The sequence below is a fragment of the Talaromyces stipitatus genome, genomic scaffold (genome assembly GCF_000003125.1).
Source record: "Talaromyces stipitatus ATCC 10500 scf_1105507295527 genomic scaffold, whole genome shotgun sequence".
In the NCBI taxonomy this organism is placed as follows: domain Eukaryota; kingdom Fungi; phylum Ascomycota; class Eurotiomycetes; order Eurotiales; family Trichocomaceae; genus Talaromyces; species Talaromyces stipitatus.
The window spans coordinates 3,999,274-4,014,445 of NW_002990114.1; the positions used below are offsets into that span (position 1 = coordinate 3,999,274).

Genomic DNA, 15,172 nt, shown 5'->3' on the forward strand with positions numbered 1-15,172 from the left:
CACTTGCCTAGATACCTAATATGCTACTGACTGGATTAAAGTAATATTTGGACTTCACTTGCGAAATACCTGGATAATGTTCTACCAATGTATTATAATATTTTGATAGGCATGAGTACGGTCAGGTCAACATGTATGGAAATAAAATTTGTCTTATATGATATTTACTCCTCAACTATCTCTTCATCACCGTTCTCACTTGCTTTTTCACTAGCCTCTATAGACTGCTTGTCCTTCTTGGATTTCCTGCTGAAAAAGTTTCTACTGCTCCGAATACTGGATTTGTCTGCAGACGGTGTATTAGAAATGACGCTCTCCATACTCTTTCCCAACTGAGCTTCATCCTCCTCGTCAGCATCTCCCTGGGAGGATTCATATTTCTTAGAGAATATGCCTCCGCGGTCCTTCCAGGAAAGGTTGAACTTGCTGGAGCTGCCTTTGCGGGTTATCTTCTGGATGAAAGACTCCTTAGTACCAAAGGTATCGGAGGGACTGCTAGACGGGACAAGGTCAAGTGACTCAAGAGATTCTGCACCCCCAGAAAGGGGGCGCGAGTCCTTAGAGCGGCTGGAGGTCGGAGGCGACTGGTCTTCCGGGCGAAAGTCGAATTCCTCTGATCGTGACGCAAATTCCCTATAAACAGATCGTTCTTTATCTTTGTCTGACTTCTTGAACAAAGTCTTGAAAGTCGGCGCTGCGGGGTTCAGCTTTGGAGTCCCAGGTCGATGAGAAGACGACGGTCTAGTGCCAATAGGGGCTTGAAGCGGTCGATGTTTATCATGTGGCGCTTGCAAAAAGTCTGGTTCCCCAGGAGACATCCCAAGAGGAAGATGACTAGAGGAACCATACTGAATCGATGGCCGACGAGACGGAGCGCGCGACCACGTCGAGGGAGATGCCCAGTCGAAAGTCGCTAAAGAACCCCTCTTGTTCGCATCGCTCGACGGCCAACCAAAAGGCTCAGTCGAAGGATGTGGGAGTTGTTTGTCAAAAGAGAATGTAGATGACGGTCGGGGTGACAAAGAGCTTCGTCGAATAGGGCCAAGGATGGACGAAGGATCAATAGGATCGTGCCTAGGGCTGAATTGATTATATCCTTGATCCATCTTGATCACATCGGTGGAGCTGTTTTTCCCTGCTGAGAATATATTTGCAAATGTACTTCTCTTGGATGGAGTATGGTCCGAGGAGCTGTCTGCCGTCACATGAGCTGCACTGCTACGAGGAAAGTAAGACATTGGATTTGCCCAATTCGTAGCATGAGTAAGACGCCGACGACGTGCCGTGATAGGGTCGATATCATCGTAGTTTCGTGGGAAAGACCGACTCTGTCCAGGTTTTAGACTTCCAAGCAGTGGAGGCCCATCGACCATGGTCTTTCCACGTTGCCTATGAAAGTTGAATAGTCCAGAAAGTCGGCGAGATGCAGTTTGTACATTAGGCGAATCACCCGGCGACATCCTTTCACTAGTCGGGATGGCTAGATCGACATCTCTCAAGCTCTCATGCGGGCTTGCAAAGAACCTAGAAGACATGGACTCTGACGGGACCGGGGAAGGCGACCGAGGTTGCTGATCGAGAGAGGGACCCGCCGTTGCTTCACCACCGGGCACGTTTTGTTCAACCATTGATTCAGGGAGCCCAGAGGATTCTTCATCGCCAAGTAGATCCGACGGCAATAGGGCATCAGCACGGGGACTCATGGGCGGTAGAGATGTGTCAGATTCCGTGGGAAGAGCTTCGCCCCTGTCTGCAAGACCGGCCAACGTCATCCCATTGTTGATATTGAAGAATGCAGTAGTGGGAGGAAATGTCGGAGAGTTGCTCGATGGGTTATAGGTCGTGCTCCGGGAGAATGCGGTTTCCACTTGTGGAAATGCGATAGGTGAAGATACATTGCTCGTCAATGAACTACGATGTCGAGACCGGCGCATAGCAGAAGACTGAGACATGTCGAGATCCAGAGTTTGCAAGGCTGCAAAGGGTCCTGTTCCATTGACTCTTTGTTCAGTCAACCACTTCAGCCGTTCCTGTGCTTCCTGGTATTGCTGCTGGGCTTGTACGTGAAGGTTGACGAGTGTAGCGTATCTGGTATGAAGATGGTTGAGGCGGTTTTCCCACTGCCGAGCTTTTTCAATGTCAATACGGTCGAGTTCCTTGCCATCCTCGTTGTCACCCCCTTCAAGTCTCTGTCTCTCATCTTCCAACTTCTTGATGCGACCGCCCTTCTCTTGAATTTCGTCATCGATATCTTTCATGATGGTTTGCTCAGAAGCAATTTTCTCTCGTACTTCGTTGGCCTGTTTAGCAGCATCCTGTTCAATCTTTTCTTTCTCCTCCTTCGCTCGTGCTAAATCCTTGTTGATCTGCGCAATTTGCTCCTGCCATCGAACAATATCGTCTTTTCGTTTCTTCCGCTCTGCCTCCTTCTGTTGAAGTAACCTCTCACGCTTAGACTTTTCGCTTTGAACGGTACGATTGACGCTCTCCAACTTGTTGACATGCTTTTTCAGGTCGCCGCTAGCCTCATCCTTCTCTTTCACACGTTGCTTTAACTCATCGCGTTGTTTCTCTAATTCCTTCAAAATTCCATTATGTTCCTCGTCTTCCTCAGCAATTAGTTTGTCCATATTCTCATGTTCCTGTTGCAGACTCTTAAGACGCTCGGCAAGACGTTCCAAAGTTCCGCTGTGGTCATCGCTGGTGGAGGCACGATGCGAATCGTCCGTCTGAAGATCAACTAAGGCCGTGGCTGATGATCCTTTCTTTGCTCCACCAGCACGTTTGCTCTGAGAAAAACCTGAGCTATGCTCTCTCGCCATCACCGGAGCTGATGGAGCCGAAAGCGTAACCGTTGAGCGAGGAACCGACGCCTGGATCGTAGGGCCCTCAACGTTTCCATCCTGCTGAGTTTGCGATAAAGGCAGTGGCTTCGTACGAACATGAAGGACGGCGCTAGCAGTTTGAAAATTGGCCGCGCTGACGGCGAAAACACAGATGTGATAGATATGACCGGGAATCAGATTTCCTATCGTGACCGCAGTTTCCGCTCGTTTGGTCTCGCCCACTGAAAAAATGATTAGTTTTGTTTGCGCATGGATTTCACTCAGAGTCTGCACCTTTTGCACTATTGACCTGGATTATATGTTTACTGACTGAATGGTGAAAGTCGGGATGTTTCCAAGCGATGTGTATTTCTCGCGCCGAGATTTCCTCCAGGGTAACCTCGGGTGAGGGAGGTATATCCAGACCGAGCTTGTCGACAAGAATATCGTTTGGAGTCTGACATACCTGCCAGGCCCGGTACAAGAGCCTGATGTAGCGCTTGTCAGTAGATCTCTCGAGAAGGTACGCAATTCCACTTACCAAACCAAGGCCCACAGGATGGTGCCCGCAAGGAAGAGAGCCATTACGCCTCGAACCCTCACACGAGGAACCACACTAGGATATGCATCAAAGGACCAGTATAGCGGCTCATACATCCCCACGTTGTAGTCCATCCGCTAAAGAAGAGGACGGCTGCCAGCAATGCAGGCGGTCACTGCAGTGAGAAGGAGAGATGATTCACGTCTTTAAGAGAAGAGGAGAAAGAAGGAAAATTGGAAGGTTTCGGTCGTGGCTGTTTTAGGAATGGCAGCTGCGATGCGGGTTAGCGCCTTGGCGTAGTGGTCACGTGATGGATCTACGTTTAGCTTATTCATTCTTCAGTCAGACTAAACTGATAATTACTACACCCAACACCCCATATATATATCTGCCAATACCGACTACCATTGTGCTTAGAGCAAAGGGAGACGGGGCCTGTCTCGGTGCATTAATGACCCGAGAACTTTTGATACATATATCGATCGCTTCCAGTGCAGTTGCTAACAGCCAGGCCACATGATTCATTTTTATCTCCTCAGTTTACTCGAACCCTTTCTTTTCAACGGAGTGCGTATATCAGCTACTCGATAAATATGTCGTCCCAGAATCAAGGCCCTCGCCGCATCGGCCAATGGATATACCTCAGAGCGGAATGCATCGACGAGTACAAGGAGTGCCATGTAAAAGTATGGCCGGCAGTGCTCGAACAGATCAAAGACTCCAACATCAAAGACTGTAATTTACCGTCCTCATGGTCATGATGTGCATTCTTCTTCTGACGGCAGCAGACTCGATTTACCTGTCTCTCACTCCTCGTCCCATGCTCTTTGCAAGTTTTAAATACGTCGGCAATGCCTTCGACAAAGACATGGAGCGCATGGCAGCCAACCCTACAGTCCAGGAATGGTGGCAAATGACAGACAGAATGCAAGAGTCCCCAGTTGAAGGGGCAGTTGGGAGCGCCAGTGGGCCGAGTTGGTGGGGGAATACCGAGGAAGTATTTTATATGGAATAAATAGATCTATCAACAGCGATTCTCGTCTCATATATCTTACCACCCGTACTGGCCGGCTATAGCGGATAGATCAGATCAGTGTAACAGTATTTGGTGCTGCCTGTTTCAGGTACGTGACCGAGTGAGCAAATGAAACTCGTTGAAACCTCCAAATAATCAAGATCAACACATTCCGCACGTGGTACCGGGCTACGATGAATCAGGTGATGATGATAGCAGAAAAGAGGAGATCCTAGTCAGCTGGCCGGAGTATCACCCCTTTGACTGGTTAGCGCTGTTGCAACGAACTCGTCGTAGTGTGTCGTATTTGCTCGCGTATGCATAGATAATGTTATATACGGAGTTACCTATGTTCGTTAGTAGGACAAGCGTCGAGGAATGGTTGATGGTTGGGGAGAGCCTCGATGCGGGCCGATGACGCTGGTGGGCGCCAAGGCAGTCAGGTTGAAGAAGCGTTGAGAATCCAACACTCTCTCTTTCTTCTCTCTCTCGTCTCCTCCATCTTCGCAATTGCCACAACAATTCCTTCACTCCTAGTTGACAGTGATATTCGCTCACATTATTTCTCTCGTTTATTGCTCGCAATCATTTATCCTTCGTTTTCGGTCTGGGTACCTGCCATGAGATAACGTCAACTGTTGTACCGCTTTTCACATGATAATTTAATATCCATCGACCGATCAACCACGTCCCTATGCCGAATTTTGCCAGCCGCATGCCTTAGACCTTGATTTACCAACTTTCGACGGGTTTCGTTCTACCAGCATTATTTATATGATAGATATATACACCTTGAGAGCCAATATCGCATTGCCCGCGAAACCGCTGGGACCAATACTGCCGGAATGCAGTACGTGCGAAGCTTGAGCGGCCCCGTCTCGAAGACCTGGAATTCAATCAACCCTGCCACTCTTAGCGGGGCTATTGATGTGATAGTCATTGAGCATGAGGATGGTGAGTCATATCGCTCTTTGTTTACCACATAAGTCGACGGTTCTGATTCTAGCGATAGGAAGCCTTGCCTGCTCGCCCTTCCACGTCAGATTTGGCAAATTCTCTCTGCTTCGCCCGTCCGAAAAAAAAGTCGAATTCAGAGTCAATGGAGTCAAGCAAGACTATTCTATGAAATTGGGCGATGGAGGCGAGGCCTTCTTTGTCTTCGAGACAACCGACAATGTACCCGCAGCGCTACAGACTTCCCCAATAGTTTCGCCTGCAAGCAGCCCAGCAACCTCTGTTGATGAATTACCCTCTCTTCAAGAGCCTCCCGATCTATATCTGGATGGCGCCAATAGCTCGAAGGTTGAGTGCAGAGATCCAGTTGGCATTCCAGTTCCCACTGATCGGTTTGGGAGTCATAATTTCGGTGTGTACATATCGGTTGCCATGGCAAGCATCTATTCTAACAATCAGCAGGAAACTTGACGCCGTTATCGCAATCTCCGAGCAGCTCCACTATACCCCGAAACCGTCTTGATTCATTCGACGACAGCACTCTTGTGCCAAAGCTGGATCGCTCGGCTTCAGATGGCGTACTCCCGCAGGATAGAGAAACACTAGGGAGTGAATTCTCCAGTCCTGCCAGCCTGCTTCGCGCGGGAAATCGAGCCAACCCTCATCAGGACCGCCATTCAATGAGCCCTCCGCCTGTCTCACCCAGTGAGGCTATTTCGCGTGCGATAGCCCTATCGAAGAAACTGTCAGGTTCCAATATCCCTTCGCAAGTAACCGAGAGCGGCGATCTTATGTTGGACATGACTGGATACAAGAGCAGCGAGGAAGATGCGCTGCGTGCAGAGGTTGTTGCACGTAAGATTCTTTCGGAAGAACTGGAGGGAAATTATGACATTGGCGCTTTGATTGGCGCAGATGATCATGGTAACCTTTGGATCTATAGCAGCGAGGAGGCGAAAGCTGCAGCTGACCGTCGCGCTACGCTGAACTCTCTCAAATCACACCCTGTTCCGTTCAGCGATGACGCCGTTTCAGACCCAGGGTATCATAGTGACGGGGAACCAAGTACTCTGCAACATCCAATTCAGACTCGTCATCATCGTACTCAATCTGATGTCCAGCCTGGCTCCCCAACTCCACCTCAAACTCCGCCGCAAGATGCGAGCGTCGGAGATCCTAATCGGAACTATGCCAAAACGCTGAGATTGACCAGCGACCAACTTAAAGCCCTGAACCTTAAACCTGGAGCCAATCCTGTTTCATTCACAGTCAATAAAGCTACATGTCCAGCTACTATGTATCTTTGGTCTTACAAGACTCCAATTGTGATATCTGATATTGATGGCACAATCACAAAGTAAGCGCCCTAGCGATATAAAGCCTATTATTTCTACTAACATGAGTTCTCTAGATCCGATGTCTTGGGCCACGTCCTGAATATGATTGGACGGGATTGGACACATCAAGGTGTTGCGAAGCTCTTTACGGACATTGTGAGCAATGGGTATAACATCATGTATCTGACAAGTCGCTCTACTGGACAAGCAGACTCAACTCGGACATATCTCAACGGAGTCTTGCAAGAAGGATACAGATTGCCGAAGGGCCCGGTTATTATGAGTCCCGATAGGACCATTGCGGCCCTACGCCGTGAGATCTATTTGCGGAAACCCGAAGTCTTCAAAATGGCCTGTCTGCGTGACATCCTCAACCTGTTCCCACCAAATCACAATCCATTTTATGCTGGATTCGGCAATCGTTTGACAGATGCCTTGAGCTATCGATCTGTCAATATTCCGTCATCACGCATCTTTACGATCAACTCCAATGCCGAAGTGTCATTAGATCTTCTGAGCCTTAATAAGTATAAGAGCAGTTATGTGACAATGAGGGAACTGGTCGACCACTTCTTCCCTCCCGTCAGCCTACTTGTTCAGGGAGGCGGAGAGGAATTCACAGATTTCACCTACTGGCGAGAGCATGCGAATCTGGATGATTTCTCAGTCACTGACAGTGAGGAAGAAGAAGAGGAACGGGACATTGAAAGCGAGCGCGGTTATAGTGATGATGATGCCAGCGACCTTGACGAGGATGAGCAAGGAGATGACATGGGTGACAGTTTTATATCTCGCGATTCTCTTGATGACCCCGAATTAGCTGGATCTATGGCGAATTCGGTCCTTGAAGATGAAGAAGAAATTCCTGACGAGGAGCTATCTGAAGCCGACGACGGTCTCCCTGACATATGAGGAGTATCTTTGCGTGAAACTCGTCACTGATTCGACGCAAAAGAGAAAAAGAGTTGTTGATACATGCGGCCCAATTCTTAGCTGTTCTCGCTCTATACCCTGCGGTTTTTGATTTCTTGTCGATTTTATTACGGCATTTGTACAAAGGGAGTCTTCGGTTGTTTCTTGTTTTGATTCATTCTGTAAATTAGACGCATCAGCGGCTGGAGTTTCAAGCGATGGATTGACCGTGTTGGCAAGCATTCGCGTATAGTTGGACTGTTTGGGTATTATTAGTATATGATCTGGGATGTCGAATATATAATGAACTTCGTTGCATCTAACTTGGTCTCCAGAATTAGTCGTATTGACTTCACAAGATCGAGATCTTCAGAGGCATGCTGCCTCGGGCATCAAATTGTGTTGGGGTAGTCTAAAGCGGACTAGCGGCATGCGGGCGGCGATCTGAACTGATAGTTGCAACTTGCGACTTAAGCCTCAATATTGCTTGAATTAACCTCACAACAGTAAAACGACTTCAAACAATTAGTCTCTCCTAGTTGAGATCAGGACAGTCCCAAATACGCACTTACCTTGACAATCCCTCATCGCACCAAGTTTGAATAAGCACCAACATGTCCTCTGACTGAATATCGATCTACTCTTTGCGCTTGAGATTCAAAACTTACTTTGACTTCAAGTAGCCGTTTGCAATAACAAAGCAATAAAAAAGAAGAATTTCATCAAAATGGCGTCACCCAGACCAGCTGCAGCTGCAGGATCAACTCAGCCTTTGACACCACCAGACGACCATTCCTCATCCGCCAACCCGACCATCTCATCACAGAACGCCGCACCCACCCAAGCTGAGCCCATTATGCCATCAGTACCAGCAACCTCACTAAATGACTCTGGGAAATGGAGACGCCCACGCGATGCGCGCCTCATACACATGCTACTAGCCTCCCTCGGCGTAACCGCATACCAGGAACGTGTACCCTTACAACTCCTCGACTTCGCATACCGCTACACATCATCTACACTCCAAGATGCTGCTCATCTTGCCATGGAAGGCTACGCGGGAGTCCCAACTGGTCCTGGAGAAACGAACGTGTCGACCGGTAATGGACGAGGCGTGGTTGAACTGAACACCATCACACTCCAAGCGTTACGACTGAGTATAGCGTCTCGATTACATTATCAGTTTCAGCCTGGACTACCGAAAGAGTTCTTGATAGATGTCGCTACGGAGAGAAACCGAATTGCGCTTCCTGGTGTTGCGCGCGGTGGAGAAACGGCGACGAAGAATCCGTTTTCGAATGTTTCTATGGGTGGAATGAGGCTCCCTCCTGAGAGGTTCTGTCTTACGGGTACAGGGTGGAATTTGAAGGAGGAGTGGGAGAGTGAAGGCGAAGAAGACGTGGACGAAACCGAGCCGACGGCGACGCTACCTAACGCGACGCAGAATGAACACCAAGAAGCAGACGCAGATGAAGATGGGATGGAGGACGATGACGAAGATGGAAGAATGGAAGACATATTTGGCGAAGATATGAACATGAAAGAGGGTGATGACGATGAGAATATGGAGGATGCTTAATCTTTTTTCCGTCCAACTGTACTATGAAGAAAATCATCTGGAGTTTGGGCCCATATCAGAATTGGCGTTATTGGTTTCTCTAATAGGACGGCGTTGGGTTTTCTGTATCCCCTTCCGATCCGGAAGTTATCAAAGATTTGTATCTAGCTTGATCATCTAGATATTGTATGATTGATATCATTGCCCCCTACCTAGGTACGATAGAATACGTATGTAGGTCAGAAGAATCAAGAAAAAAAGTATCAATGGTATATATATCTACAAAGTAATGTACATTTTATAGCAACACGCAAGAATTGAGATTTCCAAGTCACAAAAAACATGCAACAAGAATTCGATAACCAAGAACGCCATTTAATATGCAAAAGTTTCCGGTTGAGAGAAATCCCGGAAGTATTGTCTCTCTCGGATCAGAGATAATATAATGTTTTATCGATCATTTCATATCATCCTCTCTCATCATCTTAATAACCTCCTGCCTCCGTTTCTCAACAGCAGCTTCCTGCTCTTCTCGTTCCCGCCTTCGGGCCTCTCGACCCGCAAACCACTCTTCGCGCGCTCGATCTAATTCTTCAGGTTTTGCATGCGCTAACATACATGTGTTCATGGCTAGGCGTTGTTCGCGACACACCCAAGTCGTGGTAAATGTTCGGCCGCGGGCACATTCTGCAAATGCTAAAGAAGGACGATGATTAGTAATGAAACGTCGGAGATGGGTGATATGTCAATAAGACGGGCAACGAACCTTTAATTTCTGGAGCGCAGTACCCGCGCACTCGTTTGTAGTATATTTCTTTAACTTGTTGTTCTTGCGTTGCTGATAATGGTAATGGATTGTGGATGTTTAGATGTTGAGGTGTCGAAGCTGGTTGGGCTTCAGATGAGGCGGACATTTCGACGAAAACCCTCTTCTAGTGTTGAATGAGTGGTATAATGGAGGTATTGATGGTCGATTTCTGGATTGCTATACGGTACCGTGGATATTGTGGGATTTGATGTGTTTCGAGGCTATATCGTAGTTGAGTTCATATTGCGTGACTCGCTTTCTCTTTCGCTTCTGATCGGGACTTCAATTCGTTTCGTCGTATGTATCGGCGTGCATGTAATTATCAAAGGCCAAATTCTGAATCTTCAATGGTTCAGCTAGCGGCTCTTGTCTCGATTGATGTACTCTTTAGCAGACGAAAAGAACATAAGTTCAGAGCTTCTCCAAGCTGTCTTCCCAGACCGCCCACCGCCCTTTTGTCGGCTCGCCGCCTTTTCCGCCGCCGGCAGTAAAATCTATCAGTGCTTTATCTCTATTAAAAAATTATTTTCTGATAGACAACAAACGTTCGCAATTGCTGTCAGCATTTTCAGTCATTTCTTGGCATTTAGGGCTCGATCGGATACAATCTACTCGGTTTATACAAGGCTTCCTGCCTTTTTCGTCGTCTCGACCTCCGAACAGCTCTGCCGCTCATAAAATGTCTTCTATGCGAAATGCCGTCCATCGACGGCAACATCGAGAACGAGGTCAACTGGAGGGTCGTGAGAAATGGGGTATTTTAGAAAAGCACAAGGTCAGAAATACCTGCTAAACACCGAAGTTGCCAAAAGAATATAACTTAACTCATATTCATAGGACTACTCCCTCCGCGCCAAAGACTACAACCTCAAACAACAGAAACTCCAACGCCTCCGCGAAAAGGCCCGTGACCGAAACCCCGATGAATTTGCATATGGCATGCTATCAGATAAAAATGCGCAACAGGGCAAACATGGCGCACGCGAGGGGACGTCGCTTAGTCATGATACAGTGAAACTGCTCAAGACGCAGGATGCGGGCTATTTAAGGACTATCGGGGAAAGGATTCGAAGAGAGATGGAGAGGTTGGAGAAAGAAGTGCAGTTACAAGACGGGATGGAGAAGGTTTTGGGTAGTGCTGGGAATAAGAAACGTCATTCTTCGGATGATGAGGATGAAGAGGATGACGAGGACGAAATGTCTGGCAATGGGAATAAAAGACGCAAGCTTATATTTGCGGATAGTCGGGAAGATCAGAAAGAATTAGGGCGGAAGTTTGATGAAGATGACAATGAGGATGAGGAGGAGGAAGACGAAGAAGACGACGCATTCGGCACTCAACTTCACAACCTCCAAAGACAACCCACGAAAAAGGAATTGGAAGCTCAAAGAAAAGCTGTTGCACACGCTCGTGCTGCCCGAAAAATCAAACGCCGAGCAGCAGAAGGGCGACGCAACAAATTGGCTGCACTCAGGAAGCAATACGCCGAAATCACGACCGCGGAGAGGGAACTCGAATTGCAGCGAGCCAAGATGTCGAATTCTGTGGGCGGTGTTAATAAAAAGGGCGTCAAGTTTAAGATTCGGGAAAGGAAGAGGTGATTCACGTACAGATGTTGTTACGCACGTTATTTGATTAGAATCATAGATTTATTTAGCATAATTACTATGGGCGCAATGGGATGCAAAAAGTCATTCATGTTCACATCTATGGTCAAGGCGGAAGTTTCAAGTATATCCCATGCAATGCTTTTTCCTCTTAAGATATACAGTCAATTTTGAATCAAGTCATTAAACAAACCAGCAGAACCGAAAACGAAACATTTCCACTCTCCGTTGCGCATATCAGGATCAGTACATATGTAATAAGCTGCTGCTGCGATCTATCACTAGTATCGGTAGTCATCCTAAGATTTGTTGATGATATCCATGCGAATGCTCACAGCGCGTTTGTGGGCATCCAAACCCTCAACAGCAGCTAGTTGCATAACTGCCTCTGAGACATTGCGAAGACCCTCAGCCGACAAATTTGAGGAGGTTATGTGCTTTACGAAGGATCCTAGGTTCACACCAGAATACTGCTTTGCGTATCCGTATGTTGCTGAACAGAAGACTCTGTGTTAGCTTTTCGCTCAAAGGCGGGAATATGTGACAGGATAATTAACTTACGCAGAGAGTGATTGACGCCTGCAGAATAATCACCCACGCTCTCTGGAGTCCACTGGCCGATGAAAACACTTCCAGCATTCTGAACTAGAGGAACGACCTCCTCTGCATTCTCGAGCTGCAAGATCAAATGTTCCGGAGCATATTCGTTGCTGAGATTCATGGCCTCCTCGATAGACTTGACAACAAATGTAACGGAATGTGCAATTGATCCACGTACAATGTCGACTCGTGGTAGAGCATTTGCTTGTTGGTGCACTTGCTCGTCGATTGCTGCCAATTCTCTGTCATCCAAGTCGACGGCGATAAGGATGACCTGGGAGTCAACGCCGTGCTCTGCTTGACTCAAGAGATCGGATGCGACGAATGCTGGGCTGGCTTTCTTGTCGGCAATAACAAGTACCTCACTAGGTCCAGCAGGCATATCAATGCTAACACCGGCAGAGGTATCGTTCGACACCATCATCTTGGCAGCAGTCACGAACTGATTACCAGGACCCAGGATCTTGTCAACCTTGGTGATGCTTTCGGTACCATAAGCCATGGCTGCAACAGCCTGGGCGCCACCGGCAAGTACAATGCTCTCTGCACCACACTTATGTGCTGCATAAACGATTTCTGGAGATATGCTACCATCCGAGCGAGGAGGAGAAGCAAAGACTATCCTCTTGCAACCGGCTACCATTGCAGGGACACCAAGCATAAGAGCAGTGGAGGGAAGGACGGCGGTTCCACCAGGAATATAGAGACCAACACGTTCGATGGGGCGTGAAAACCGAGAGCAGACCACGCCGGGCATGGTCTCGACAACAAGTGGCTTGTCATCTTTCTGTGCCGAGTGGAACTTCTTGATGTTCTCAAAGCTCACATCGATAGCTTTAATGGTATCAGACGATAGTTGCATCAAATGTTGAGGGAATGGAGCCTTTAGGACGGGTGATGTCAATGATGTCGCCTTCTCGAATTTGTGGGTGTACTTAAGAACAGCAGCATCGCCGTTCGCGCGAACGTCAGCAATAATGGGCTTCACAAGTTCAACTATAGCCTCATTGGATTTTTGGGAAGGCCGTTCTAGAGCGTCTTTGATAACGCTGATTGGTGTGTTAGCTGTGTGAATCCGCTTCATTTCAATACGGTCAGATTTGGGAGCTTCCTCTTCCACTGGTGCAGGGCTCGGTTCAGAGGCCTTCCCTGACTTGGCCAAGCCGACCTTCTGAGCCCAGCGAGCTTTAGCATCACCCTTGCGGCGCTTGACCTTGAGATTTTTCAAGTCCAAATTCTTCTCAATATCCTCTAAGCTTACATCCGCGGCAATGCATCGGGTAAGGGCAAAGTAGATCAAGTCAGCAGCCTCCGACGCAATCTCACTTTTGGTTGTCGCCTGGCACAATTCCTCTGCTTCTTCCATAATCTTGGCTTCAACAAGTTTGGGATCATTGAATAGCCGCGCTGTATATGAACCCGGAGGCGCGCTCTCCTTGCGGGATTGAAGGGTCTTCTGTAAGCTAGAAAGACCGTGATACCGACCAAAGCAAGTGTTCGTGCCAAGGTGACAGAATCCTCGGCCAAGTTGTTTAACCCTGAAAACCAAACAGTCTGCGTCGCAGTCAAAGCCAATACTTAAAAGCTCTTGCGTATCTCCGCTAGTTTGGCCCTTATACCAAAGACCCCGCTTTCGAGAGTGATAGACTCCAGTGCCCGTCTTTAAGGCTTCCAACAAGCTCTCCTTATTACTCCACACGAAGCCTAATGATACTCCCCTCTCATCGACCACTAAGGTGGCAATAAGTCCGGTGTTTCTATCAGGCACAGCCCGGCTGGCCAGGACGTTTGACGCAGCGACCTTTCCATCCGCCGTTGGGATGATCGAAAGCTGATTAGACGGCACGATTGCAACGACGCCGTGAGCGACCTCTTCAATGACGGCAGATTCAGTCACATTCTCTCCGAAAAGTTTGAAAACTTGACCGCCATCCTTGGGAAAGTCAAATTTTTCGAAGAGTTCAGCGGCGTTCGAGGTTGAACAGACGCCAACATCTTGTGACCCGGGGGCATTTGCTAGCCAATTGCGTAGCTCTGTCGAGTCTTCATCTGAAGCAACATATGCGACTAATCTTGACGACGGAATCTCGTTCTCCTCGGTAAGTGAAATCAATTGTTTCGTGTTCAGGAATATCTTCGAAGCACCAGCATTGAGAATTTCCACTGCATTATCAGCGCCGATATCAGTAGTATCAACGTAGATGTCAAAGAAGGTCGAATTTGCATTGATGAAATCTATCGCTTCTGACGCATTGGTCGCCTTGATGAACGCATTTCCGACCCGGGCGATATTTTTGATATTGTTCTTGTCCGATGTAGCGCGGGGCTGCACAGCAATCACCAGCGGTGATGCCATGGTGGTAATCCTTCCAAGAAGCTTTAAAAATCGAACAGCGCCTGTGACGTGTCAAGTTTCGATAACGACTGAATCAAAATATTGAGGCAAGAAGGAATGTTCTTCTAATTCAGTCCCTTAGAAATTGAGTCATCAACAGAAGGTTGGATCCATTTTTTGAAAGCGGCAGAATGTCCCCGCACCGAATGGACCAATAGCAAGGGTTTTTCTTTCACCGCCCACCGCATGGTGTTCCATTTCCATCGAAAAAAAAAAAGAAAAAAATACGTCTTATGATCATATCATGATTTGGTTCGAGACTTGGTGGTGACATTGTTAGGAAGGGACATCAGCAAATAATTACGAGAAATTGACCCAGTCAAGTGTATTTTCGCCATTGTACACGTCCTTTCCTGGTCTGTTGTCGTGCCGAATATCGGAGGACTCCTAGCCAGCCGGGATATCGATGTTTTGACGCTATTTTCTGTTCGGAAACCGGAGAATCGTATCTCACAATTGTTGGCAGTCAATAGACTACGGGTGACCCCGGTGATTTCCCTAGTACGTTTTTTATCCTTGAAGTAATACCAGCCATGTAATACTGGGTATAGATAGTAACTTGATAGGAGACCGCCTACTATAAGGGGTTAATCTCTATATTATTAAGAAAATCAGTAGC

The 15,172-nt window shown here is 47.7% G+C and overlaps 7 protein-coding genes across 7 annotated transcripts; 4 read left to right on the forward strand and 3 right to left on the reverse strand.

Annotated features, from left to right (window-relative positions):
- Window positions 1–164: 164 nt before the first annotated feature.
- Window positions 165–3,500, reverse strand: TSTA_094900 (Fibronectin type III domain protein; the record flags this gene model as incomplete). The annotated part of the gene is made up of 3 exons (XM_002479162.1): window positions 165–3,067; window positions 3,120–3,313; window positions 3,367–3,500. 3 exons carry the CDS (start codon window positions 3,498–3,500, stop codon window positions 165–167), a joined length of 3,231 nt encoding a protein of 1,076 aa, XP_002479207.1.
- A 459-nt stretch (window positions 3,501–3,959) lies between these two features.
- Window positions 3,960–4,381, forward strand: TSTA_094910 (DUF718 domain protein; the record flags this gene model as incomplete). Its single annotated transcript, XM_002479163.1, has 2 exons — window positions 3,960–4,101; window positions 4,155–4,381. 2 exons carry the CDS (start codon window positions 3,960–3,962, stop codon window positions 4,379–4,381), a joined length of 369 nt encoding a protein of 122 aa, XP_002479208.1.
- An 845-nt stretch (window positions 4,382–5,226) lies between these two features.
- Window positions 5,227–7,584, forward strand: TSTA_094920 (lipin Smp2, putative; the record flags this gene model as incomplete). The annotated part of the gene is made up of 4 exons (XM_002479164.1): window positions 5,227–5,335; window positions 5,394–5,747; window positions 5,798–6,692; window positions 6,747–7,584. 4 exons carry the CDS (start codon window positions 5,227–5,229, stop codon window positions 7,582–7,584), a joined length of 2,196 nt encoding a protein of 731 aa, XP_002479209.1.
- Window positions 7,585–8,311: 727 nt separating this feature from the next.
- On the forward strand, window positions 8,312–9,163 carry TSTA_094930 (transcription initiation factor TFIID, 31kD subunit, putative; the record flags this gene model as incomplete). Its single annotated transcript, XM_002479165.1, has 2 exons — window positions 8,312–8,741; window positions 8,802–9,163. 2 exons carry the CDS (start codon window positions 8,312–8,314, stop codon window positions 9,161–9,163), a joined length of 792 nt encoding a protein of 263 aa, XP_002479210.1.
- Window positions 9,164–9,599: 436 nt separating this feature from the next.
- TSTA_094940 (uncharacterized protein) lies at window positions 9,600–10,056 on the reverse strand (the record flags this gene model as incomplete). Its single annotated transcript, XM_002479166.1, has 2 exons — window positions 9,600–9,838; window positions 9,909–10,056. The coding sequence occupies 2 exons, from the start codon at window positions 10,054–10,056 to the stop codon at window positions 9,600–9,602; spliced, it is 387 nt and encodes a 128-aa protein (XP_002479211.1).
- Window positions 10,057–10,629: 573 nt separating this feature from the next.
- On the forward strand, window positions 10,630–11,552 carry TSTA_094950 (U3 small nucleolar RNA-associated protein Utp11, putative; the record flags this gene model as incomplete). The annotated part of the gene is made up of 2 exons (XM_002479167.1): window positions 10,630–10,725; window positions 10,788–11,552. The coding sequence occupies 2 exons, from the start codon at window positions 10,630–10,632 to the stop codon at window positions 11,550–11,552; spliced, it is 861 nt and encodes a 286-aa protein (XP_002479212.1).
- A 305-nt stretch (window positions 11,553–11,857) lies between these two features.
- Window positions 11,858–14,514, reverse strand: TSTA_094960 (phosphoribosyl-AMP cyclohydrolase, putative; the record flags this gene model as incomplete). The annotated part of the gene is made up of 2 exons (XM_002479168.1): window positions 11,858–12,051; window positions 12,120–14,514. The coding sequence occupies 2 exons, from the start codon at window positions 14,512–14,514 to the stop codon at window positions 11,858–11,860; spliced, it is 2,589 nt and encodes an 862-aa protein (XP_002479213.1).
- Between the last annotated feature and the right edge of the window lie 658 nt (window positions 14,515–15,172).